Source organism: Neophocaena asiaeorientalis, unplaced genomic scaffold (genome assembly GCF_003031525.2).
Source record: "Neophocaena asiaeorientalis asiaeorientalis breed wild unplaced genomic scaffold, Neophocaena_asiaeorientalis_V1.1 scaffold141, whole genome shotgun sequence".
NCBI lineage: Eukaryota > Metazoa > Chordata > Mammalia > Artiodactyla > Phocoenidae > Neophocaena > Neophocaena asiaeorientalis.
The window spans coordinates 3,168,366-3,195,508 of NW_020174267.1; the positions used below are offsets into that span (position 1 = coordinate 3,168,366).

Sequence of the window (27,143 nt, forward strand, 5' to 3'; positions counted from 1 at the left end):
GGGATGGATCTAAAAGGAGGGAACATTCTCAAATCCACCAGCCCTTCCCGATACTGCCACAAGATTTTCCCTGTGGGCTTCCCTGGTGGTGCAGTGGTTGAGAGTCCACCTGCCAATGCGGGGGACACGGGTTCGTGCCCCGGTCTGGGAAGATCCCACATGCCGCGGAGTGGCTGGGCCCATGAGCCATGGCCGCTGAGCCTGCACGTCCGGAGCCTGTGCTCCGCAACGGGAGAGGCCACAGCAGTGAGAGGCCCGCGTATCGCAAAAAAAAAAAAAATAGATTTTCCCTGTATTCTTTTTTTTTTTAAATAAGTTTATTTATTTTATTTTTAGCTGCATTGGGTCTTCGTTGCTGCGCGCAGGCTTTCTCTGGTTGCGGTGAGCGGGGACTGCTCTTTGTTGTGTGCGGGATTCTCAATGTGGTGGTTTCTCTTGTTGTGGAGCACGGGCTGTAGGCATTTAGGCTTCAGTAATTGTGGCACGTGGGCTCAGTAGTTGTGGTACGTGGGCTCAGTAGTTGTGGCGCGCGGGCTCTAGAACACAGGCTCGGTAGTTGTGGTGCACGGGCTTAGTTGCTCCGTGGCATGTGGGATTGTCCCAGACCAGGGCTCGAACCCACGTCCCCTGCATTGGCAGGCGGATTCTTAACCACTACGCCACCAGGGAAGCCCCTCCCCCCAGTCTTTTGTAATAAAAACCAGGTTTCAATTTCGGCTCCCCCACCCACTGCCATTTGGTGGCATTTTTGTTTCTCTTTAGATAGCATTCTATTTTCTCTTTCTTTACCACTGACATTGGCTTATTTCATACGAGTCTGTAATATATTACATACATATACTTTAAAAATATTGTTTTGATTTGTTTGTGATATGTTTCTCTTAAAGGGTATATCTGGGGAAATGAGTAATTTCTCATATCCTGTTCTTGCAGGAAGAATTTTGAATCGTTTCTCCAAAGACGTTGGGCGTATGGATGACTTGCTGCCCCTGACATTTCTTGATTTCATCCAGGTAAGGTAACAGTCATGTCAGAGTTCTCACAGCGCAAAGCAAAGTGCCTGTTTTTCAAGGCCTTTTCACAGGGGCTGAGATGGGCCTTTCAGCCTGACTGTGTTATCTTAATTAAGTAAAAGGCCACGTTTGTAAGAGAAAGGTGTGGCTGTGATCGGGAGGCTGAGTTAACATGAGTGACACCTGCTGTAGGAGTGGCTACACAGTCACGGTCAAGGTTGGTTCGAAGCAGCGACATGCTTGGTAAGTGGTTCTCCCGCTGCCGTTCAGCTATCTGGCGTGGATTCCCTTTACTGTGAGCACATTTCGAAACAGAGAAAAACAATCACCTCTCACGGAAAGATAGCCTAGATTAACTAAATTATGCATCGGATTACCACAAAGGACAAATATTTACTGCACCAGTTTTTTTTTTTTTGGATAAAGCCAGGAGGGGTTACTTACAAAGAAAGGAACAGTAATAATAAGGTGAAAATAATACTTGAGCAAAGACAATAGAGAGCAGTAATGGAAGATACAAAGATATGGGATCAAAGTCATCTTAGAAAATGTCTTTTTTTTGTTTTTATAGACAGCTTTTCACACGTTGATTGCTCTGTCTTAAGGTGTCTTTTAAAAAAAAAAGACAAATACCCACAGGAATATCTTGTATCCAGCCTTTGTTTTGTCTGTGAACTTGAGGTTCTAAAGAATAATGTTGGGTCATCTCATCTCTCATCCTCTCATTCAGTATTGTTGCTCATGTGGGATGTTTTTTCTGTTACTGAATTTTGTCTACTTTAAAGTGATTCAGGCTGTGGGGACTTTCTTCATTAATTAATTAATTTTGGTAATGAAATGCATTTATCAGAAGCTGCACAGAGACATGCAGCAATGAATATCTCACTGCAAACAGCACAGCCTATGGGCAGAGTCTTCCACTGTTTACCAACGTGAACTAAGCGGTGACTCAGAGGCAGAGTACTTTTACTGCAAAGATGTTTGATGGGATATGTCTGATTTTATTTTTCTCTTCTGCAAACTTATTTTATAAATATGTCCTGCTGGGTTAAGCCATGTGATTTATCCCCAGAAGCAGTCTTTCACTATAACAGTGTCACGTTTTGACAGTGATTATTAATTACATTGAGATTTTGTGAAAGGTTCTGTTTCTTTGCTACTACAGGCAAGGCCAAGCTTAGGTTTCCAAAGCTGGCCAGCCCACCGTGTGCTGAGCCCATGGTTAGTTAACCGTCATGATCAGAATCCGTCACATGTTTTTGTATGACGTACAGAGGGACAGGGATAGATGCTACCTGATTTCAGATAAAACATGCGCAGTCGTGTGAGGAGAGAAAATTCTGGTCTCACTGATTCCCAGTCCCAGCTCTGCCACTTTTAGTTCAGTTATCTTGAAGTTTGGGACCTCCAGGTGGAGGCGTCCTGCAGGTCATTGGAAGTAAGAGTCTGGTGTTTGAGAGAGAAACCTGGGATGAGCTTGGTGCCTGCGTATTCTTCACTGAGCATGTAATAGCTGAATCTGTGACAATGGATAAGATTGCTCAGAGAGGGCTTCCCTGGTGGCGCAGTGGTTGAGAGTCTGCCTGCCGATGCAGGGTACACGGGTTCGTGCCCCGGTCTGGGAAGATCCCACATGCCGCGGAGTGGCTGGGCCCGTGAGCCATGGCCGCTGAGCCTGCGCGTCCGGAGCCTGTGCTCCACAACGGGAGAGGCCACAACAGTGAGACGCCCGTGTACTGCAAAAAAAAAAAAAAAGATTGCCGAGAGAGTGAAGCATTTTTAGGGACCAAGATCAGAAACTTATGGAAGCCTCCATATTCAGAGAGGAAGCCAAGAGAGGAGGGAAGCAGAGGAGACACACAATGAACAGCAAGGAAGAGAGGAGGAAATAGGTTGGGGAACCGAGGAAGGACAGGCCTGTTCAACGCAAAGGAGAAGGTAAGTCCCTGGAAAGTTGTCAGTTGATTTAGAAATCAGGAGGCTTCTGGTGACCTAAGAAGCAGGTTTCAGATGGGCGGGGCCAGACTGCAAATGGCTGCAAATTCAGGAGGCGTGGAGGAAGCTGAAGTGAAGGCAGGCTACTCCTGGAAGGAGTCTGAGTAAAACCAGAGAGAGGCCCATCCGGAATGTAGGGTCTGCGGAGGAGCTGCTGGTTGGGTGTTTAGTTTTGGGGTTGGGGGTGTGTGGTGGGTACTATTTTCCTCTGCCCCTCCTTCCCCTCAACAAACAGGGATTAGCGTTGACGCCCTGAAGTATGGGAGTGAGTCAGGCAGGAATCCTCCCCTCCAGGCCCCCAAGGGGAGGGAGACACACAGAGATCCACCCCTTGCCGCCTTTGGAATCCTAACTGTGGCAGCGCCCTGGGGGAAGTCCTGGAAGGCAAACTGGGTGTGGGGCTGGAGGTAGTAAGGGAGCCTGGTCCAGGAGGTGGGCGTGGCTTCTAGAAAGTGACCTTTGATCCCAGATGAGAGGAAAAGGCCTCTGTGGATAGTGGGGCAGGAGGGGCTGCTGAAGCCGTGTTCCCAGTGGGAACCAGTCTTTTCTCTCTGTCGTCAACTGAGAGTGGAATCGGGAAGGGGCTTGAAGGTGTTTGTTCAGTTCTGTTTTAAAGGACATAGTTAGTGCCAAATGTGTTCGAACTCATTTTTGATGATTCTGCTTATCCTTGGTATATTTGATAAACCTTGGAAGATATTCGATCGTGTTCATTTTTATTTTTACTGCTTCTAAAGTGTTTATTCCGTATACTTTTCCTCATCTAATTCCTTGTCATTTCCATAAATGAGATATCAGATAATTCATTTAATATCTTGTAATAGTGATGCCAAGTATGGCTGACGAAAACCCTGGATTCTGAGTAGTGGTCCACACTGCAGGACAGTCCATTCCCACAGGCAATGTCATTCAGAGACCACATCCCAACAGAGGGGCGATCACGAATTTGTACACCATCGTGGACACTGACTCTTGGCAGCTACCAGATATGTTGCCTCTCCAGTCACGTTATCGTTGCTGTGGCCAAAGTGGAGCTGTTTGCAATTCCAAAGGAAGAAGGAAGGCAGCATAAAAAAAAAAATTATGTCGTGTGATTCCACATGATAATCATTTATGACGTCAACAGCTTTAAAGTGTGGTGGAGTGGGGAGCCCCGCGGTCTCCCTTTCCAAGCTCGAGTCCTAGCTCTCCCTCTTACTGTCTCTGCCCCACAAAGCCACACCTCCTCATCTGTAAAATAAAGAAAATAATACCAAATTCCGTAAGGGTTGTTGGGAAAACAAAATGAAGTCGATTTAATAAAATGCTTTGCATAACATCTAAGTGCATGTTGAGCACTAAATAATGGGTAGTTATTTTCGAAAGACCACATGTAGGGACTCTCCTGGTGGTCCAGTGGCTAGGACTCCATCCTCCCAGTGCAGGGGGCCTGGGTTCGATCTCTGGTCAGGGAACTAGATCCCACATGCCTCAGCTAAGAGTTTGCATGCCACAACTAAAAGATCCCACATGCCGCAACGAAGATCGACGATCCTGTGTGCCACAACTAAGACCCTGTGCAGCCAAATAAATAAGTACATAAAAATTTTAAAATAAATAAACACCACATGTATTTTTTGTTTTTGTTTTTTTGCGGTATGCGGGCCTCTCACTGCTGTGGCCTCTCCCGTCACAGAGCACAGGCTCCGGACACGCAGGCTCAGCGGCCATGGCTCACGGGCCCAGCCGCTCCGCGGCGGGATCTTCCCGGACCGGGGCATGAACCTGCGTCCCCTGCATCGGCAGGCGGACTCTCTACCACTGCGCCACCAGGGAAGCCCTGTATTTTTAAGTAGGAGAAATAGTCTGATAATGGCATTATGTTGCACTAAAATGATTGTCACAGAGAGTTTCCAGGCTCATAAATATCGCCTCGTGAGTCTGTATTACAGAGATTCTAGGTTTGTAATCCCTGAAGATATTAATGGACACTTTCCCATGTAGACTCACAGAATAAAAATCAATTATTTTCAAGATAGACCATTGAGCACGAAATATTTCAAATTAATGTAGTTTTCATACGATTTGCCAGAGTCCCAGATAACATTAAGGAATCTTAATTATCTACAATTCTTGTCATTAAAATCATCACTTCCTATTAGTAAAATAAGTGAAGACGAAGGTAAGATGTGGAAGTCAGGTTCAGGCATTTTAATTTTGTTTAAAAAAGTTTGGGACTGCTCTGAGCATGTGAACTGGCACACAGCTGCCCTCAGCAAAATGCTGTAATTTACTGAGGAAAATTGAATTGCAAAACCTTTTTCCCCACACACCCTTCATTCAGGGGGAAAAAAAAAAATCAGCAGCTTGGCTGAGCTCAAACAACTGACTTTTCATATCCTTTCACGGACACAAAGGGCCAACCCTGAGGCTACTTGAGCCACCAATGCTGGCAGTGGTGGGGACCACCATGGAACGTGTCATTCCCTCCTCGCCGCACACAAAACACATTGACTGCAGCTTTATGAAGTGAAAATGCCCAAGAAAAAGAAAATGTGAAGGAGGTGTTCGCAGTCATTTCTTTGCAGAGGGGGGAGCGCAAAAGAACAAGCTGCTGCATCTGGATACTGAGAACAAAGCAAGCCTGAGACCAGGGGCTCATAGCTTGGGTCACTTGCTTTTATAGAAGCAAAGAGTGGAACTGCCTTTGCTTGTCTCAGTACCACTGACCCTTGCATTTCATTGTGTAGAGATGTCAGGGAAAGTGTGTAGAAAGCATCTCAGCCTCTCTCACTGAACAATGACTTTGTCATTTTGAGGTTTCTGTGGTGTGTTGATCCCTTCCCCACCCCCTCCCTCAAATCCCCATTGGAGATATTTATTTTAATATATATTTAATACTATTCCTTTGTGAATAGTTTCTTCCAGTCTGTGGCTTGCCTTTTTACATCCTTAATGGAGATCAAGTTTCAATTCTGATGAAGTCTAACGTGTACCCTTTCGTTTCTTTTGTAGTTCATGTTTTTGTATCCTAAGAAATCTTTTTATCCTTAGGAGCGTGAAGATATTGATACTTTCCTATTCTATCTTTTTAGAAATCGATGCATCTTGTGTTATTTTTTGTGTATGGAAGAGTAGTACATGGTTGAGGTTTATTTTTTTCCGGTTATTCTAGCCACATTTGTTAAAAACACTTTTATGCACTGAATTGGCACCTTGGTTAAAAACCATTTGACTGTATTTGAGGACGTCTGTGTCTGTATACTTTATTTTGTTCCACCGACCTGCTTATCTATCCTTATACTGATACTGCAGTCTTGGTTATTATACATTTTAGTAAGACTTGAAATCTAGTAGTTTCGACCTGTTTGTCTATCCTTATACCAATACTACAGTCTTGGTTATTATACATTTTAGTAAGACTTGAAATCCAGTAGTTTAAGTCTTCTAATTTTGTACTTCTCTGTCAAGCTTGTTTTGATCATTCTAGATTCTTTTCTGTGTAAATTTTAGAAGCCTTTTCAAGTTGTTTTATCCTGCTGGAATTTTTATTATTTTCTTTTATCTATAGATTGATTTGAGGAGTCTAAGTCTTAACAATGTTGAATCTGCAATTATGAATATGGTACCTCTCCACTTATTTAGGTTTTCTTTAATTTTAGGAATGTTTTGTAATTTGTAGTATAGACATCTTACACTTCTTTGGTTTAACTTATTCTTGAATATTTGATTTTTTTTCATGACATTATTGTATTGTTTTTAATACCATTTTCAACTGCTTGTTGCTAGTTTATAGAAATACAGTTGATTTATTTGTGAATTCATTTTGCATTTCCTGGAGTTGGTGGTGGTGCTTCTAAAAATTCTGTAGGGTTTTGTACATAAGCAGTCATGTCAGCTGTAAATAATGACAGTTTTACTTCTCCATTTCCAATATTTATTTTCCTTTCTAGACTTATTGTTGTGGCTAGAGTTTCCAGTACAGCATGGAATAGAAGTGATAAGACATTCTTGTACTCTTAGGGCAAAATCTTTCAATATTTTTTCATTATGAATGATCTGAACTGTGATTTTTTTAGGTAGATATCTGTTATCAGATTGAAAACTTTTCCTTTAATTCCTCAATTGCCAAGAGTTTTACTTTTTTTTTTTTTTTCTTTAAATCAAGAATAGGTGTTGAGGGCTTCCCTGGTGGCGCAGTGGTTGAGAGTCCGCCTGCCGATGCAGGGGACGCGGGTTCGTGCCCTGGTCCGGGAGGATCCCACATGCCGCGAAGCGGCTGAGCCCGTGAGCCATGGCCACTGGGCCTGCGCGTCCGGAGCCTGTGCTCCGCAACGGGAGAGGCCACAACAGTGAGAGGCCTGCGTACCGCAAAAAAAAAAAAGAATAGGTGTTGAATTTGGACAAATATTTTTTCTACATCTCTTCAGATAATCATATGATTATTCACCTTTATTCTTTTAATGTGAATTATAGTGATTGGTATTTGAAGGTTAACCTTACATTCCTGGAATAAACTCCACTTGGTCATGATATAGTATCTTTTTTTTAATGTATTATTGTATGTAATTTGTTAACGTTTGGCAAGAATTTTTGTTTCTGTTGTTCATGAGAATATTGGCCTGTAATTTGCTTTTCTTGAACTCTTTTGTCAGCTTTTGGTATCAGAATTATGCAGGCCTCAAAATTTCCATTTTGTGGTGGTCAGTTTTATGTGTCAACTTGACCAGACTACATTCTCCAGTTATTCAATCAAAAGGTAATCTAGGTGTTGTGTAGGTATTTTGTAGATGTGATTAAAGTCCATCATCAGTTGATTTTAAGTAAGAACGATTATCCTGGATAGTCTGGGTGGGCACAGTTCAGTCAGTTGGAAGGGCTTAGGAGCTAAGCCTTCCCTGAAGAAAAAGAAATTCTGCCTGTGGGTAATAGCCTCAGCTCCTGCACAGGAGTTCCAGCGTATCCTTTGTAACTGCCAGCCATGTGAATTTTGGACTTGCCTAGCCAAGTTTGATTGTGGAGTATTATCATTTTTATATTGTTAGATTTAGTTTATTGGTATGTTGTTTCATGTTCCTAAGACAGTTTGGTTTATAATTTTTCTTTCTTTTAATGTCTTTGTCTGGTTTTTACATCATAGTGCTGTACTCAAATTTCCTGGAAGAGTTTGGTAAAACTTCTTTTGTACAATTTATTTGTGTAGCCCTCTTGGCCTAAAATCTTTTCTGTGGATACAAATTCTTTTTTTTTTTTTTTGGGCCACGCTGTGCAACTTGCAGGCTCTTAGTTCCCCAACCAGGGATTGAACCTGGCACCCCGGCACCCTGGCAGTGAGAGCGCCAAGTCCTAACCACTGAACCACCAGGGAATTCCCCTGGATTCAAATTCTTAATTCAATATGGAATTATTCAGATTTTCTGTGTCTTATGTCAGTCTTTGTATGTCATTTTTCAAGACATTTGTCTTTTGCATTAAAATTTAAAAATTTATCAGCACAATGTTTATTATATTCTCTTTATAATACCCATGGTATCTCTTGTGCTATCCTCTTTTAATTCAAATTAATGGTAAATTTCCCATTTTTGTTTTTTTTTTCTTACATTTCATGGTGCTTTCAAAGAACCAAGCTTTGTATTTGTTGATTTTTCTGCTTAGAAGTTAGTTTTCTATTACATTCATGTCTACTTTTTTCTTATTTCCATTCTTCTACATACTTTAGTTTAATATGCTGGGGTTTTTTTTAAATTATAAGATATATTTTAAATTCTTGACTTTTAGCTTTTTCTTTTTGTAAGACTATTTTTTTGTTAGGGCATTTTTGCAGTTCACAACAAAATTACGAGGACGATATAGAGATTTCCCATGTATTCTCTGTAGCCTTTAAAAAAATATTTAAACTGTAAATTTACCTCTAAGCACAGCTTTAGTTTGCAGCCTTCAAATTTTAATATTAGTAGATTTTCATTTTCTTTTGCCAAAATACTTTCTAATTTTATTACAATTTTTGAACTAGGTGATATTTTCAAGTGTATTAGTGAGCTTCCAAACATTTATTAATTTTCTAGTTACCTTTTTGTCACCGATTTCTACTTAAATCCATGTAGGTTAGAATATGTTGTGTACAGTTTCTGTCCCTTGAAGTTTGTTGATTCTTGCTTTAGTATAGCATACATGTAACTGAAAAGAACGTATTATGTAGTTGTTATTTACTGCAGTACTGTATATTTCTTAATTAGGTCAAGTTTGTTAATCATGTTTTCAAAACCTTCTATATCCCTCTTGATGTTTATCTGCTTGTTTTATCAGTTATTGAGGTGAGTTTAATTCTCCCACTGTGAGTATGGAATTGCCTATTTCTCCTGAGTTCTGTCAGATTTTCCTTTATATATTTTGAAACTATGGTATTAAAGGATGATATAAATTTAGATTTTAAAAAATACCTTCTGGATAAATCGACCCTTTATTCTTACGAAATGTTTTCCTTATTTCTAGGAATCCTTCCTAACTTCGTGTTCATAGTGGTGTAGACAGATACTCCAGCTTTCTTTTGGCTAGTGTTTTTATGGGGTACCTTTTTCAACGTTTCATCTCCACCTTCACGTGCTATTATTTTTAAGGTGTGCCTTTTAAAAGCAGCAAATAAATGGACTTCAGTCTTGAATTTTGTAATAAGCATGAACCCTGACAAAAGGTAGAAAGGAAACTATTGATCAATGAGATATGCTGAACACAAGGGAAGAAGTGCAGTGTTTCCCCAGTGCTTTCTGTTGTGTTGATTAACAAACTGTAAACCAGACACCACCATTCACTCTTCAGTGGAGTTAGCTGTGACTCTCAATTGGGAGCTAAGTGAAGGATACACAGGTCCCAGAGCTGGTGTGGTTGTGAAAAGATCCAAGGCAGCCAAATGAGGGATGAACGTGTGATTAGTGTATCCCAAGGAAAAGACAAGTTTAGAAAAGCTTAGACTTAGGGTTTGTGTACATCTCATCATACAGATATGACACCCCAGTGTTCTGATTGAACGGAATTAACCGAGGTGGGTGAGGTCAAAGGAAACAGAGGTGAGAAACGAGGGATCTGGGAACCAGAGCTGATCTCTGAACCTCCTGGGAGGTGCAAGGTACTCTATCAGCTTACATGCAGACTCAACACTAACCCTAGGTTGGCATTAAGTTTAGGAGCTTACATTTAGAAGCCTTCCATGTTTTTCCTTTTGCTTCTATTTATACTGTAATTGAAGGGTAATGAGTACTGTAGGATAGGAGTTACACTTTTTTTTTTTTTTTTTTTTTTTTTTTTTGCGGTACGCGGGCCTCTCACTGTTGTGGCCTCTCCCGTTGTGGAGCACAGGCTCCGGACACGCAGGCTCAGCGCCCATGGCTCAGGGCCCCAGCCGCTCCGCGGCGTGTGGGATCTTCCTGGACCGGGGCACGAACCCGTGTCCCCTGCATCGGCAGGCGGACTCTCAACCACTGCGCCACCAGGGAAGCCCAGGAGTTACATTTTACTTCTTAATTCTTTCAGAGTTTTGTGTAGTTTGTTCAGGATTTTACTGTCTCCACAAGAATCTTGTGTTAGCCAGCAGCACAATCTATGTGATAGCCACTTCATTGAAAGGTTATTTTTTAATCTCATATGTTTTCAGAATGAATAGGTTGAAGAGTCTCTCCTACACTCACATCAGTAAACAGCTTACTGATCAAAAACTAGTTGTCATCTTTTTCCCTCTCTAAATCTCAAGGAAATCTTGCCTTGTTTTCTTGCCAAAAGTTTATTGCACTTAAGTTATATCTTTTGCAAAATCAGTGATAGTTTAAGGAAATCTGGCTGATTTGTACTTACCACAGCCTGAAACAGAATTCTTAAGAGTCTGACCGTAGAATGAAAAGCTTTGAAATTCTTTTGAGGTGTTAGCAATCTTAATGATCCTGGTTTTATTTTTTAATACTGTAAACAAATAATAAAAGTAATGTCTACTGATTAAGTGGTTTTATGATTAAATATATATTTCACATCGTGCCTAAAATAGATACAGAGTGAGCGAGAGAGAATTAAATAATAGAGAGTGAGCCCAAAGTATGAATGGCATATTTATTTGCATTAAATAGGAAGAATACATTGTTACTGATGTTTATAGAAAGCATGTTCTTTGACGTAAGCTTCACAGAGACTGTCAGGAACAGAATCCCTTGGAATTAAGTTTAAAGTAACATGTGGGTAGATACCTAGGAATTGCTACAGGTCTGTAAGCAATTTGGAAGTTAAATGCCAAGGAGGCAAATGGGGCCTTGTATTTCAAACTGTGCTTGTGAAAGGAATGTGTTAAAATCTGCAATATTATAATACAGTGTTAATTCTATAGGTCGAGACTTTCTGGTGAAATTTTAATGTTTTTAACCACCATCCAAATACAGGTGTTACACATTTAAACTACTCAGCCTCATTTTGTGTCCTTGGTGTTTATGTATTTATTAAAATTAGATAGGGTTTTTTTTTTTTTTTCAAGTCATTTTGCTTTCTGGGCTTAGACCTCATCTTTCTTATGAAATTTTCTTTTTTCTTATTTAAAGAATAATTCTTAAATCGACACATGTTAGTGTGTTCTATAGGTGAGCACTTTTTTTTTTTTGCGGTACGCGGGCCTCTCACCGCTGCGGCCTCTCCTGTTGCGGAGCACAGCCTTCGGACGCGCAGGCTCAGCGGCCATGGCTCACGGGCCCAGCCGCTCCACGGCATGTGGGATCTTCCCAGACCAGGGCATGAACCCATGTCCCCTGCATCGGCAGGCGGACTCCCAACCACTGCGCCACCAGGGAAGCCCCGAGCCCTTTGTTTTGATCTTACCTCTGCTTCCCAGGTAATCTGCTGGGCTGGGTTAGTCATAAAAGACCCTCACCTGGGGAGAGCCAGATTATTGAAACTGGTGAATGTTGTCCAGTCAAATGATGTGAATCTGCTAAAAAACTGTAATTTGGATTTTTTTCCTAATTGACATTTCAGCAGGTTGTTTTCCTGACAACCAACAATGGCAAGCCAAGTGACTTTACTTAAGGCTAGACATAGAAGGAGCTGGAAGGACCCTCCCCGTGAGCACGAAGGGTGTAGCAGAGTGGGATGCATTAGTTAATCTGGTGGCTGTAAGAAATTGTTCAGCTGTAGGTATAACAGGAGAGAGGTCAGACAGCCCTATTTTTCTCCACTTATGATTGGAATTGTTCCTTCAGAATTCCATTCGTCTTCACTCTGAGTTTTATACTGATACCACGGCAGAGACTGGGAGAAACAGGAAAAGCACATGGGTCTACATCCAGATCATGCAGTTTGGTTCACAAGGGCTCCTGGTCATAAAGTCACAGTTCTGGAAGCTTCCTCCTCCTTCCAGGCCCCTCCTGCCTGCAGCTGTGGCTCTGGGATTTCCTGAGTATGAACAGTTCCTGGCTTTCTCTAAGGAACGTACTAACTTTCCGGGAAAACTTAGGACAACTACTTACCTCCCAGCTTCATGTTTCTTATCTGTAAATGGAAAGGACAGTTCTTACTTTTCTTATTCACAAGATGGTTGTGAGGATCCCCTGAGAGAACTGATTTGGAAGAGCTGTGAAACGATAACCTGCATCTCTGTGATACAGGCATTACTCCGCTAACCCGTCCCTCAGAGATGCGCCGGGGCCAGCTTGCCCTGGGTGACAAGGCGGGGAGGGCCCTGCACTGGAGAGCACAGGATACAGGTGCTGGCGCTGAGAGGACACAGAACAACTGGTGTTAACTCGGACACGCATCTCAACCTTCCCAGCCCAGCTCCTTTCGGGTCAAAATTTCCATCAAATGTGATTACTACCTGCAAATTATTCATGCCACTCTTTCTGTTAAACCAGCCTGTGAAATTCAGTTGTCAGTCTCTTAGAATCCTCAAAAAAGTGTTCACACGTTCTTCGCTGTGTTTCCCCAGCACTCTGTGACCTGTACAGATCACCATGGATTTGTATCCATCTGAGACTGTAAAATTCAGAGGCCTTGGCTGAGGCTATGTGAATCTACACGTCCCCCCAACCCTGCCCCGCTTTCACAGCAGGCAGATGCTAAGTGCTGATTGCGTTCCTGTCGCCTGAAGCTGTACGCCATGATATCATACTTCTCCCGAGAAAGATGGATGTTTAAATCGGCATCCTTCAGTGCCCTGGGTTTCTATTCTGTCTGCTGTCTTTTTAAGCCAAGATCATTTCCTGAGATAAAATCACCTCATGGGATGAGATGATGATTAAGTGAATGTTCATGGAACTCTTAGCACAGTGCCTTGCATAGAGTAAACACCTGGTAAATGGCATCTGCTGTTGTTATAATCATTAGCCTTTGAAATGGACATTTTCAATACTTTGCATAATGATAGAAAGTTGGGAGCAAGCTTAAATATGTCATAATGGCTGTAACCTGGGCTCTCCAGCTCCATGACTTGTGTTTTGCCATCTTGATCAAGTTGCTTTTCCTCTCCCTGTGCCTCAGCGTCTCCATCTGTAAGGTGAGATAATACTATTACTTGATAGAGCTATTGTGAGAATCAACTAAGTAAATACACGTGAAGTATTAAATGTACAGCCCAGTACACATTCAGCACTCAGTAAATACTAACTATGGTTAGAAAACCAAGAAAGAAAGAGGAATTCCTGCTTCCAAAGGTCAACATTTGAATTTTTTCCTACTTTTCTGGACACTGAATTTGTAATTAACCACTCCTTTACCCCTACATGTATAGACGAAGCTTCTGAATTCCTCATCTGCGGTACCTGCTTGTTCATCTCTCTGGTAGCACCTACTGACTCATGATAGTTTGGGATTCAAGTCCTACTCTAGTCTTGAATATTCTCATCTGTGAAAAATAGTATTGCCTGCCTCACAGGGCTACTGAGTGTTCCCAAGAGCTAATACCTAGAAAGTTCTTATAGTGTTTGACACACGCAATAAATAAATACGAGGACCACCTGTAATTTTATTTCTTTGGATGGGAAAGCATTCCCTACCATTCCAACAAGTCTTTCAAGGAAAGGAATGCAGTCCTAACAAAACAGCCAAGTTTATCTTTGAAAAGAATCCTTGACAAGGAGGCCTCTGTATCTCTTTCTGCTATTTTAGACATTTCTCCTTGTGATTGGTGTGGCAGGCGTGATGGTGGCTGTGATTCCTTGGACTGTGACACTCCTGGTTCCCCTTGGCATCATTTTCTTTGTTCTTCGGCAATACTTCTTAGAGACGTCAGGAGATGTCAAACGCCTGGAATGTGCAGGTGAGTTCCCCGGGGCTCTCAGGTTGGGATGGCAACTCAGGCTGGCTTCCATTTATGCTGTAATGGACCAGACCCCTGAAATTCTGCAGACTCTGTTAACATTAGGTAATTGGATATTATGGCCACTGTGAGTCCATGTGGCCCTTAAGGCGAATGGAGCTGGTGGCGGGTCAGCTGCAGCTTTGCGTTTTAGCACGAGGAGGACGAATGTGAGCGCCGTGAGGACAGGGGACTGTTTCTGTCTTGTTCATGACATGCTTCCTCACACAGAGCATCTACTCCATAAATACTTTTCTTAAAAATACAATATTTCATCATGCTGGAACTAATGAAGAAGGGAAACGGGATTTTTCTTCTCCAAAAGTTACTAGAAGTGACAAGGAAAGGAAAAGATTAGGAAAAGGAAAGGAGACATCAGGAAACATATGTCAGAAGTAATATATTTGAAAAATACATTCTTTCTCATGTTCAAAGATGGCAATTAAGTTGCACTTGTTAAATGCTTTGAAAAGGTTTGCATTTATCATCACCAGTATTTGGTGTGGTACCACCCTGTTTGTGGTCCCCCTTCCCCAAAGCTGTTCATATAAATGGCTGCTGAAAATAATCCCCTGAGAAGGACACAGGAGGGGGAATCCGTTCCGTACGCATGTAGTTTATTACTCCATTCAACTTCCTAGTTTTAGAATAATGAGAAACACATTTTATGATAAATTATTCTATTCTGCAGGTAATCAGAGAGGATGAAATAATTCAGAGCTTATCTCGCTATTAATGCACAAACATATTTCATTAATATTGAAACAAAAAATTATAAGTAGAATTGTTATATATTTTTTAAAAAGGTATAAGGACAATAGCCAAAAAGGAAGGAAGGAAGATGTTTACATCAGAAATCCCAACCATGGGTAGTTATTGCAAATTAACACCAACTTAACTTTCCAGAAACCAAGCCAAGAAGAGAAGCATATTGATCCCAAGGTTCTTCGCATCTACTAAGTGGAAAAACATCTAAATTCATCGAGACAAAGGAGTTTTTTTGTTGTGGTATTTGTGTGTTTTTTTAAAGTAATGAATTATTCTTTTTTTTTTTACAGGGAAGCCCCTGAATTATTCTTTTTTTTTTTTTTAAAGAAGATGTTGGGGGTAGGAGTTTATTTATTAATTAATTAATTAATTTTTGCTGTGTTAGGTCTTTGTTTCTGTGTGAGGGCTTTTCTCTAGTTGTGGCGAGCGGGGGCCACTCTTCATCATGGTGCGCGGGACTCTCACTATCGCGGCCTCTCTTGTTGCGGAGCACGGGCTCCAGACGCGCAGGCTCAGTAGTTGTGGCTCACGGGCCCAGTTGCTCCGCGGCATGTGGGATCCTCCCAGACCAGGGCTCGAACCCGTGTCCTCTGCATTAGCAGGCAGATTCCCCACCACTGCACCACCAGGGAAGCCCCTAAAGTAATGAATTCTTAAGAGGCATTTATCCTAAGTATTTACGTAAAGGATAGTGGGCATCAGTTTCATAAAAGCTGTAGAAAAAACGTTCGGTCATCAAGAGAACCAGCTAAAGCCCCGTGAGGTCTGGTTTTGTGAGGTGTTTGAATGGACTGTGGAGCAGTAGAGTCCAGATGTGTGCGCTGTTCTGCCTGTGTGACTTGGTAGGATGGTAGGACCTGGGGAAGCAGAAGAGGAAGTGATGAGCTCCATCCAGTCTTCTGTGTACGCAAGGCTTCAGGTGTTTTATGATTTGAGGCCACTCATGAAATGGAGTCATTCAATAGTCTTGCTGCAAAGCAGATCTGGTACATTCAAAGAGGAGTTGTACCAGAAGGAATGCTCGACAGAGACTTTTGCCTGGGGCAAGGACCGCCTCCCATCCATATGAAAGTGGAGAGGAGGGCACCTCCTGAGGCTTTTTTAAAGAATCAGTACAGGAATTTTTCAGTGTTTGTTTTGGGGGTTTTGAAAACTTGGGCACAGCTCCTGTGGAGTGTTTGTGTTTTCGGCACCCCTAGTAGGCTGTGAGTGTTAGACGGTAAGTTCAATCTGGATACTCCCTCCTCCACTCCCCCAGATAACTAAATGTGGCGGTCAGTTCATTAGAACTGTTTATGTTTTCTCTCTAGATAGTGGGTCTGTGTCATAAATAATAACACTGCTGTTTTCTCTATACAGTAAATGATAGTATGTCTTAAGGCCACTGCTAGAGCCACTAGCAAAAAGATGGACGCCTGATTGCTATGGCCAGACGACATAAACCTGCTTCATTTTTGTGCTCTGAAGAACTACTGAAGTCCTGAGGTTTTCAGATCCTACTGCCTAGCTGCCACTGGAAGCTTACGTTAACTTTTGTCATCTTAATGACAAATCTGCAGCTGATTATAATGGGGTTTTTTTTGCATATTTTTGCAAAAGCGAGCATAGCAGTGGTCAGTCAGGGAGCAGTACATAAAACCAAGATGAAGTTTGGTTGCCTTTCTCTAGCCAGCTTCATTCATTTGGCAGTGCCTGAATGCTGAAGCCATATCCAAGGTCACAGACTCACACTGTCTGTCCCTGACAACAGCAGGTTATAGCCTAGTTCACGGTGGGGAATGAAAATCGTAAGGGTCCTCCCTGCCCAGCAGCCTGAAGCCCACCTGTTCCCTGATGTGCAGGAGCCAGACCCTGGTGCTTGTGTTCAGTGTGCTCTTAGAGAAGATGCCAGGAAATGAATGTGATACCAGGCCCCAGACCCACATGAAGTCACTCAAAAGAGAACGGACATTAAGGCCACGGTCAGATTCTAAAAGAGTGATGTGAGTGTCACATGCACGGTGACCTCCAGAAGCCTCAAGTATCCAGCAGGCAGTTATAAAAACATCCATCAGGTTCATGGAGTGGAGTCAAGACCATTCAGAGATGCCTTGGCTGCCCGGGTCCTATGGGCAAAAGGGCAATGCGATACCCAGGCTCCGTGACCTGCAAAGAGACTCTTGATGCAGGTTCAGGGAAAGTCCCAGGATGCAGGGAGACAGCAGACTGTCCCTTCGCCTTCTTATCTCACCCCTGTCCTGTGCCTGGCACTGTTCCAGTTTGGGGGATATGCCGATTTTATCCCAGCCCTTAAGTTACTAATCTGAGGTGGAGACAACACATAGATAGCTCATCAAAATTCAGTGTGGTGAGCGCTCTCACGGAGAATTCAATTTAAAAATGCTGCTGACTCAAAAATTAGTGGACAGTAGTTACTCAGCCATGAAAAAGAATGAAATATTGCCATTTGCAGCAAAATGGTTGGACCTAGAGAATATTATTCTTAGTAAAGTAAGTCAGAGAAGGGCAGTCTAAATACTATATGATATCACTTATATGTGGAATCTAAAAAATAATACAAATGACTATGTATACAAAACAGAAATAGACTCAGAGACATAGAAAACAAACTTACGGTTACCAAAGCGGGCAGGGAGGGAGGGAGGAACAAATTAGGAGTATGGGATTAACAGACACACATTACTATACATAAAGTAGGTGAGCAACAAGGATTTACTGTATAGCACAGGGAATTCTATGCAATAACTTGTAATAACCTATAATGGAACATAATCAGAAAAAAACTGAATCACTATGCTATATACCTGAAACTACCACATTATTGCAAATCAACTATACTTCATTAAGTTTTTTTAAAAATTTGGGCTTCCCTGGCGGCGCAGTGGTTGAGAGTCCGCCTGCCGATGCAGGGGACGCGGGTTCGCGCCCTGGTCTGGGAAGATCCCACATGCCGCGGAGCGGCTGGGCCCGTGAGCCATGGCCGCTGAGCCTGCGCGTCTGGAGCCTGTGCTCCACAACGGGACAGGCCACCACAGTGAGAGGCCCGTGTACCACACACACACAAAAAAATAGTGAACAATTTCCAACTGGAGGGATATCAGGGAAGAGTTTGGAGGGAAGCATGTTTGAGGAGGACCTTGATGAATGAGCTAGTAAAGAATTTCTTTATCTAAATCTAGCTGTGATTTGAATTTGGTCAAAGATAGGTTCAGAGAGAATCTTCATTTCTAGGTCATAAAAGTGAAGTTTGGTGTGAGCAGGAGTTGGAGGTTTCACGTGGAGGACCCTCTACAGAAGGGGCATCATCCCTCTTCTCCCAGGCAGCCCACCAGGAAGCCCTCTGGCAGGATGTGCAACCACAGAGCACGAGAGGCAGTTGGTTTCCTTGCATCCAGCCTCCCTAACTTTCTCTGTCGTTTGTCTGTCTCTGCTTCGCCAGCACGGAGCCTAGTGTTTTCCCACTTAGCATTTTCTTTCCGGGGACTCTGGACCATCCGGGCAAACAGTGCTGAACAGAAGTTTCAGGAAGTGTTCGACGCACACCAGGATTTGCATTCAGGTCTGTAAGTTTCTGGACATGATTTCAAAGGATGGGAGGTGCTGCCTTCTGAGGCTTGAGTCCTTGTCAGGTGGGCTTGCCGGCCCACACCTCTCTCTCTCTGCGCCTCCCCAGCCCTTCCTCTCAGCCTCCCCTCTGAGCTCCCCTCTCCCCCTGTCACACCCCTGCTTTTCTCCCCTCACTGGTTTGCATTGTCCTTCCATCACTGTGACCTGTGGCTTTCTGTCCCTTTAGGGCAGGAGTCAGCAAACTTTGTTTTGCAAAGAGCCAGAGAGTAATATTTTAGGCTTTGTTTGCTATACTGTCTCTGTTGTAACTTTTCAACTTTCCTGTTTTAGCACAAAGACAGACAAAGATAATACATCAGCGAATGGCCGTGGCTGTGGTCCAATAAAACTTTATTTTCAGAACAGGTGGTGGGCTGTTTTTGGCCTCCAGGCTGTAGTTTGCGGACTCTCTTTTCACAGCATGAAGGGCAGCAGATGTGATTGAGGAAAATAATTTCCTGATTTGCCGCCCCCTTGATGTGTATTATTCTCTGTGCCAGTGAAGTTTTTTCTAGGTAGAAATTTCAGAATTCCCTCTAAGTCTATAAAATCCTGGCTCAGTTATCCAACCTTTATTGTATTTTGAAGATAAAGTGGCATTTTGAAAGCCACATGCAGACCCCGTTAGCTGATGGTCGTTTGGATACTGGGTCCTAAGAATAAACGCTACGCAGGGCCTGCGGTAAGTGCAGAAGGTGCTGGAAACACAGTGTGAGCTGCGCTCTCTGCTACTGGAGAAAAGGGAACAGTTGACATGTGAGAGGATGAGCCTCACTTTGAGGCCCAGCACTGCAGGAAATGTACCAATGAGACCATTTTTCCATGTCCTTTATTATGACTCTTGCCATCTTGTCTAATATACACGGTTTGGTTCTAATAAATTGTATTATAGCATTTATAGCATGTGATTCCACAGTGTGGTCCATGTGAAGTCATTTGCGTCTCGATGAGACCTTTTTATCTTTTTTTTTCTTTCTTTGCATGGGTGGAGGTCTTCGCAACTGTAGCAAGCTGGCCTTCTGAACATTCCAGGTAGCGTCCTATAGTTGGGAGGAGAGAACCAAGTTTACCATTAAGCTTTTTGTTCAGCTTAGCACTTTAGGTTTTAGCTTTAGGGCTACTCGGATCTCAGTTGTGGGTATTGAGGTGAGAAAGATTCCCTGTAGGAAAGAACAGTATCCTCGCTGCTGTGTGGGTACCAGATGAACTCACCATCCCTAACTATTCCATAGTAACAACATTGAATAAGAAACAATGAGAGTAGTATTTTAGATTTAAAAGCACTGGTTCTTAAAACCCATTGCCTTGTTTTTCGTGGTTTCACCTGCAGCTACATTGGACTTAGTGAAATTATATAATGATCCTTGAAACCGTAATGACGAAGGTCTGAATAATGACATTATTCCTCACCTATATAATACTGTAAAATGTATGTCAATCCTGTCGGGATTAATAAACGCATCTAACATTCTTTCTAAATTTATAGTGGGGTTTTTCTTCACTGTATTATGGTCTCAATCAACAGATAGTAAAAGGATGAGTAACACTGTCATTGCATGAAATGATTTAAATATGTAAAGGGGTCTTCTTGGTAAAGTGAAAGAAGGAGCTGAGCAAGGAGTTGAGAATGAGACTACTTTATTCCCCTTCTTCTTCCTCATTTAGCTTTGGATGCTGGTAAGGTGGGCCTGGCACTGTCTCTCGCCCTCACGCTCATGGGGATGACCCAGTGGTGCGTCTGGCAAAGCGTCAGAGTTGAGAATATGGTGATGTTTGGCTTATCTTACCGTTCTTAGCTTTTTCAAGTCTCCTTGCCATTAAATGGCATAAAAGCAATTCTTATGTAAAATAGTAAAACTGTTATTTTTACGTCATAGGTAAAAGATTTTTTTATATCCTCCTCCATCTGTTTAAAGTTAATGTAAAATAAAAAATATGTATCTTTTTCTCAGTCTTATGTGTGCCGTATCAGCAGGTTTTATATTCATCACAAGCTGTCTTCAAATATAATAAATGTCTCTGTAAGAGGGAGGTTCTGAAATCCTGGAGAGAATATAAGCTAATTTCTTAGGGGTTTGTTTATTTTTGTTTCTTAAGGGGTAATACCTCATTTTTGGTAAAAGAAGAATTCAGTATTTTGAGGTTTATTTAATTAATAGGTTCCTCTGTCCCCGATTTTAGCATTTGATCTTGTATGTGTTAAACACCTGAATTTGCTGGTGTCCCTTTTTTCTGGTAGGATAAGCCCCGTCTCAGAATGAGCTATCAAAGGTGTCAAATTAAAGTTGTTTAAAAGGTCTTAGTCAATATGTAAATTATAGTCTCTTTTGAATATTAGCATCTTTTCTCCTAAAGGGAGAGAAACAATAAAAACAAAATCTTTCCATTTCTTTCTTCTAATAGAGTAGAAAGTGATTAATTATTAAAATGAGGTTTGATGACCATCCAGTCTGCTCATCTGTAACAGATGGCCCTTCTGTAGCAACACATTACTGATTGGCGTCCACAAGTATTCTTTTCTTTAACAAAATTCTTTTGCTTTTTATTCAGGTGTGAAAAGTGGATCAATAAAACCTTTGCATTCATTTCTCTAATTCTTTAATTTTAATATAATGTTGAAGGAAGTAAAGGACAGTGTTACAAGGCCATAAACAAGTTTGCAAATCATCAAAGCCTTCATCAAATTCCTACTTCTGTCCTTTGTGTTTGCGAAGACCTTAGATATTCTTAACCACAGAAACGCGGATGTCAAGATATAAAAGCAGAATGCTTCATTTACAATCTCTGAACATCCATGAACAAGACCTTCCCTTCCTAACTCATGTGATGTCATATGTGTTTCAGATGATTTCAGTAGAGTGATTGAATATACAGACCTCGAGAAAGAAGCACCCTGGAAATACTTCTTTCGTCTTCCACCACCAGCCTGGCCCCATGAAGGAAAGATTTTCTTTCAAAATATTAACTTAAGGTACAGCTTGGATGGGCCTCTGGTATTGAAGGACCTGACAGCAGTCATTAACTCAAGAGAAAAGGTTTAAGCCATTTGCCTCTTTAAAATCCAGCTTAAGATTTAGCACTGCATCTGCTGTTGGGTTCCTCGTCAGTGTGTCAGGGGGACTCTTTGTTCCTCTTGGATGGAGATTAGATCAGTGACATTGTAGGTGAATCTTTCTTGGAAACTGACCATGGAATGGGGATCCCAGCATTTCTTTCCCTGTGTGGTGAGCTGCCTCACGGTGGTTGGTGGGCCCTGGAGCTTCTTCGAAATGCAGAATCTCAGGTCCACCCAGACTTCTTGACTCAGAATCACATTTAAACAAGAACTCCCAGTAAAGTCGTTTCTCTCCCATAGGCAATTTTTTAAAAATTTATTTATTTATTTTTATTTTTGGCTGTGTTGGGTCTTCGTTGCTGCATGCAGGCTTTCTCTAGTTGCGGCGAGCGGGGGCTACTCTTCGTTGCGGTGCGTGGGCTTCTCATCGCGGTGGCTCCTCTTGCTGCGGAGCACGGGCTCTAGGTGCATGGGCTTCAGTAGTTGCGGCACGCAGGCTCAGTAGTTGTGGCTCGCGAGCTCTAGAGCACAGGCTCAGTAGTTGTGGCACATGGGCTTAGTTGCTCCACGGCATGTGGGGTCTTCCTGGACCAGGGCTCGAACCCGTGTCCCCTGCATTGGCAGGTGGATTCTTAACCACTGCACCACCAGGGAAGTCCCTCATAGGCAATTTTTGATGACTGATAACCTGTGATTTCCAAGAAATGTCCTTTGACAGTTTGCAATTGAGCTCATGAATCACCTAACCCCTCTTGTATCTTAGCATGCGGCTCTAGAAAGTTCTGTGCCACTTACCCTACAAATTTACTTCTATATTTTGCAAATCATGCCTTTACATTATAATCTAATTCTGTGTGATTCCAGTGCATTTATTTGCATCTTTTCAGTGGAGTCTGTCTTCATCACAGGCAGTTTTCATCCTGCTGTCTGGCCTTCCCCGCACCAGCCTCGTGTGGGCACTATAGGTATTTCACCACAGGCTCGGCCCTGCCTGGGCTCGGGGTCAGAGACAGCCCAGTGTAGCAGTGTATGTGCAGCTCTTTCACTACCTGACGGGATCAAAAATTACTCTTGCTGCCCGAAGCAGGGCACTAGGTCTGTTTGGCCTGTTTCCCAGGCACTAGGTGCCCACTTAGCCGCAGGTTTCTCTGCCAGCGCAGCTGTGGGTGCCAGTTCTTCCTGCTGACAGCCAGCCCCCAAGCTCAGGTACCTGTGTCCATGTCTTGCTTTAACTGTCTGGCATAGGATCTATATGGTAGGCCTGTTCTTTTAACTGCAGCTGCACCTCTCCCCACTTTCTCTTCTAGCTACACAGAGGGGCATAACAAGCTGCCAGGCCATCCAGGTGATAAGGAGGCCTCAGCAGAATGGAGGAGAGGCCCATGCGTGCGTTTGAGTCCCGTCCTGTGACTCACGGGCTCTGTTGTTTCAGGCAGACTAATTAATCTTACTAAGTCTCAGTCTTGTCTTTTGCAAAATGGAAGTGATAGGACCTAACCTCTAGGGTTGTTGAACAACTTAAACAAGATAAGGCACTTGGGCTTCCCTGCTGGCGCAGTGGTTGAGAGTCCGCCTGCATAGCATAGAGTAAATGCCGGGACAGATTGTTGTCATTTTCATAGTGTGTAAATGACTGTAGCCACTTACACTGTATCAATTGTCTGCCCCGTGAAAATGTGAGGCTGGCCATTTGCAATTGCATGTATGGTGGCAGGATCCATCTGTCATGTCTTTTCTCTGTCCAACTTATTGTATACCTAAATAATATGGTAATCAATTTTCCGTAAATTTCTCCAGCTTGAGTTAAAAATCTCAGCTCCCTACATAATGCCCCTTTGTCTCAGGACACCACAGGTAATACAAATAATACAAAGGCAAATCCAATACAGATCCTGTTGTCAACACATACAGTCCAGTTGAAAAAGTAAGAAAAAGGCCATATTAGCTTTGTAAGATAGAAGGAGATCATCATTTTTATGGAACTTTAGCAAAAGATGGTATCACGTCTATTAGGGTTGAGAGGAGTCCACAGGAGGGGTCAGGGAGAGCATTTCTGAGGAATTAGGCCGGTGAGGCAGACTTACTGATATATGGTTAGGGTTTCAGCAGGTGGAAATGCATGTGGAAGGCATTCCAGAAGGTGGGACCAGCATGAGCAAAGGCACGATGCCCTGATTCGGTGAATGAAGAACCAGGCACCTGCAGGGCATTCAGGGACAAGAACTGCCAGGTGTATAGCACACATTTTCACGTTCAGCCGTCACGACTACCTAGTAACCCCAGGGAAGCTGCCTCGTGGAGGTGGAGGATGGAGAGGTTAGCGGGGACAGTTTTGTAGCAGAGACTTCCCGGGGTGGAGTGACGGGCACAGAGCCACCTTCGGGAGTTTAATCTGAGAAGTGGGTGCACGTGGACCAGAGTGGGCAGATGCGGAAGGCAGGGAGCCAGTAGCTGCTGGGCCTCCAGCAAGACGTCAGGGAAAGTGATTCCACTTTTTGGAATCAAACTGATGTCAAGTAAAACAAAGTTATAACACCTGGGTTTGCGAATGTGCACCTAGGTTTACGAGTGGGAGTAGAAAATGGTATCCGGAATTCCCTGGCAGTCCAGTGGTTAAGACCCAGCACTTCCACTGCCGTGTGCCCGGGTTCAATCCCTGTATGGTTAGCTAAGCTCCCCCAAGCCATGCAGCACGGCGAAAATTTAAAAAAAAAAAAAGGAAGACAAAATATTATCATATTTCTGGAGGGTAGGTTGGCGCTACTTAACAGCTTCCTCTGAAAATGTTCATATCTGTTTCTTATCAGTTGCACACCTAAGAATTTCTCTTAAGGAAATAATGAAGGGTGTTTGCAAAGATTTAGCTTCAGTGATATTTAACAGAGGTATTTATAATAGCAAAATATTGGAGACCATCTGCCTATCTGTTAATTGGGGGTTTGTTAAATAAATGATCACACATACTGTAATATTATGTAGCCATTAAAATAAATACTTTTATGAAATACTGAATGAAAGCAGATTACAACAGTATGTTCATGTTAATCCCATTCTGTTAAGTATATGAGCTTGTATCTTCAAGAACACATCAACATAGAAGTCTAGAAGGTAAAAACATCAACATCTTAAGAATGTTTTTTAATCAGAGTGCTGGGGTATAGCTAGAATTTACTTTTCAAATTCATTTGCACTGATTATGATCAAGGAAAGAGTTTCAAAGGAGAGAGACTCAGTGAGGGATTGAGTCATGAAACATTGCAGTAGTAGAATCTGCAGGGCTTGGCACCATGCTGGACTCAGGGAAAGCTGGAAGTAAGGTGGACATTGTGAGCCCATGAGCCCGAGAAAGAAGTAATGAGAGTAGAGTGGGGAAGTCAGAGGAAGCAGCTGTTTTGTGTGGGGCATTGGGCGTTGATCATGTGGAGTTGGACGTATGAAGAGAGATCCAGAGGCAAAACCCTGGCCTGTTTGAGAAAATAGAATGGGTATGTCACAAAGCACTGAAATAAGACTGTCTCCGAGTGTCTTTGGTGTTAGGAATGTAAACTTACTGATACTGGTGACACTCTCCGTGGGCAATTGGAAAAACCCATTGGTGTCCTGGCAAAGCCTTCCAGAGTGGATTTTGATAGCTGAATGGTAGGAATAGCCAGAGCAGATCTTCTCTGAGTTGCCTTTTTCTTAGGTGCTCACGGTGTGAGCAGCCCTCGGTGCCCCTGCATATCTCTGCCGTTTACCAGGAGTCTACAGACGTTCCAGTTAGCACAGATGGATCAGTTTCAGTAGAGCTGATAGTATGGGAACATACGCACATTCTCACAGACACAGTTCTCGCCTGTGTCCCGATGTGTGCTGGTTTACATCTGAGAACACCCAGAAATACAGGCATACCTGGTTTTATTGTGCTTCAAAGATCATGCATTGTTTTACAAACTGAACATTTGTGGCAACCCTGCATCAAGCAAGTCCATTGGCCCCATTTTTCTTACAGCCTTTGTTCACTCCCTGTCTCTGTGTCACATTTTGGTAATTCTTGCAATATTCCAAATCTTTTCAATATTATTGTATCTGTTACGGTGATCTGCGGTCAGCATTCTTTAATGTTACTACAACCCAGTGAAGTCTCAGATGATGGTTAGCACGTTTTTTTAGCAATAAAGTATTTGAAAATTAAGGTATGTACGTTGTTTTTCAGATATAACGCTATCGTGCACTTAGTAGGCTACAGCATAGTGCAAGCATAGCTTTTATATGTACAGAGAAACAAAAACATTCTTATGACTTGCTTTATTTGGAGATATTCACATTTTTGTGGTCATCTGGAACCAAATCCACAATATGTTCAAGGTCTGCCTGTACCCAGAACACATGAGTCATATCTATATACATGCACTAGGGCCTGCCTATATGCAGAGAATGGCCCATCTATATTACATATATTAGGGTTTAACATAAGGTATAAAATGGCTACAAAATAATAAAACTAGCTAAACTCACTTTTCTTACATTTAATCTCTATTGAGATAAGTTCTTTTTTGAAATGCTACAATTGATTTTACAGACAAAGATTCGAAACTTTGGAGGCATTCAAATGAGAAAATATGAAAAGTTCCCAGCATTCTGATTGCATGCTCAGAAAGACTTAGTTCTTCTCTGTTTACAGCCGTGAGTTTTAAAAATTTGCTGAATAAATTTACAAATGATTGAAAACATGTCTTACACCCCACATCAATTCCAAATTTCTGAACAGAAATGAAATCATCTCTTGGGAAGCTCCCACCACGGAGTTGGGCAAGCTTATTGATAAAAAAGGCCAGTTTCTGTATAGTACATGTTTGGATGCGCACATTTAAAAGCCAGTTTTTACAGTATAGTTTTATTCCCGACCAGCATTTTACCTGCATTATATTGATTCCTTAATCTTATTCTTAATGCACTTAATTTCTTTCTACTTTGGCTTTAATAACTAGACTGAAACTTGCATGTCTTTCCAAGGAGCAATTTTAAGTATTAAGTTGTTTATAAAATGCCTTTTGAACTGCTCAGATGAAAGGTCCCATATAAGTAGCAAATGTTGTCTGTGTTGTTGTTGATCTCATTATGTGTATTTTGTCTGCTGGATACTGTCTTTTACGACACTGAGACCTGCATGTTATAATTTTAAGATGTTTCCTTTCAAGATAGGGTATAATTACGATATTTAACATCAGGAAGTGATTTAGTTTCTCTACCAAAGAATAATTCCTCTTAAATAGTAGATCCCTGAGAAAATGAGTACTTGTTTATGTATAACACTTCTTCCTTGACTTGTTGACATCTCTGTAGAATTACCCACATGATTCTCAAGGTCAAAATGCCTAGAGAGTAGGAATAAAGCTAATTTAAAAGTGAACTTCTTATGGGCCAC

General features: G+C 42.3%; 1 protein-coding gene across 1 annotated transcript in view; it reads left to right on the forward strand.

The window, feature by feature from the left end:
* Positions 1–27,143, forward strand: part of LOC112406478 (multidrug resistance-associated protein 4-like) — a 151,837-nt gene that overhangs the window by 74,324 nt on the left and 50,370 nt on the right. Inside the window, exons 16-19 of the mRNA XM_024755259.1 lie at positions 934–1,013; positions 14,118–14,268; positions 18,515–18,634; positions 21,526–21,652. Of these exons, the coding sequence (XP_024611027.1) occupies positions 934–1,013; positions 14,118–14,268; positions 18,515–18,634; positions 21,526–21,652 (478 nt within the window). The remainder of the gene's footprint in view (positions 1–933; positions 1,014–14,117; positions 14,269–18,514; positions 18,635–21,525; positions 21,653–27,143) is intronic.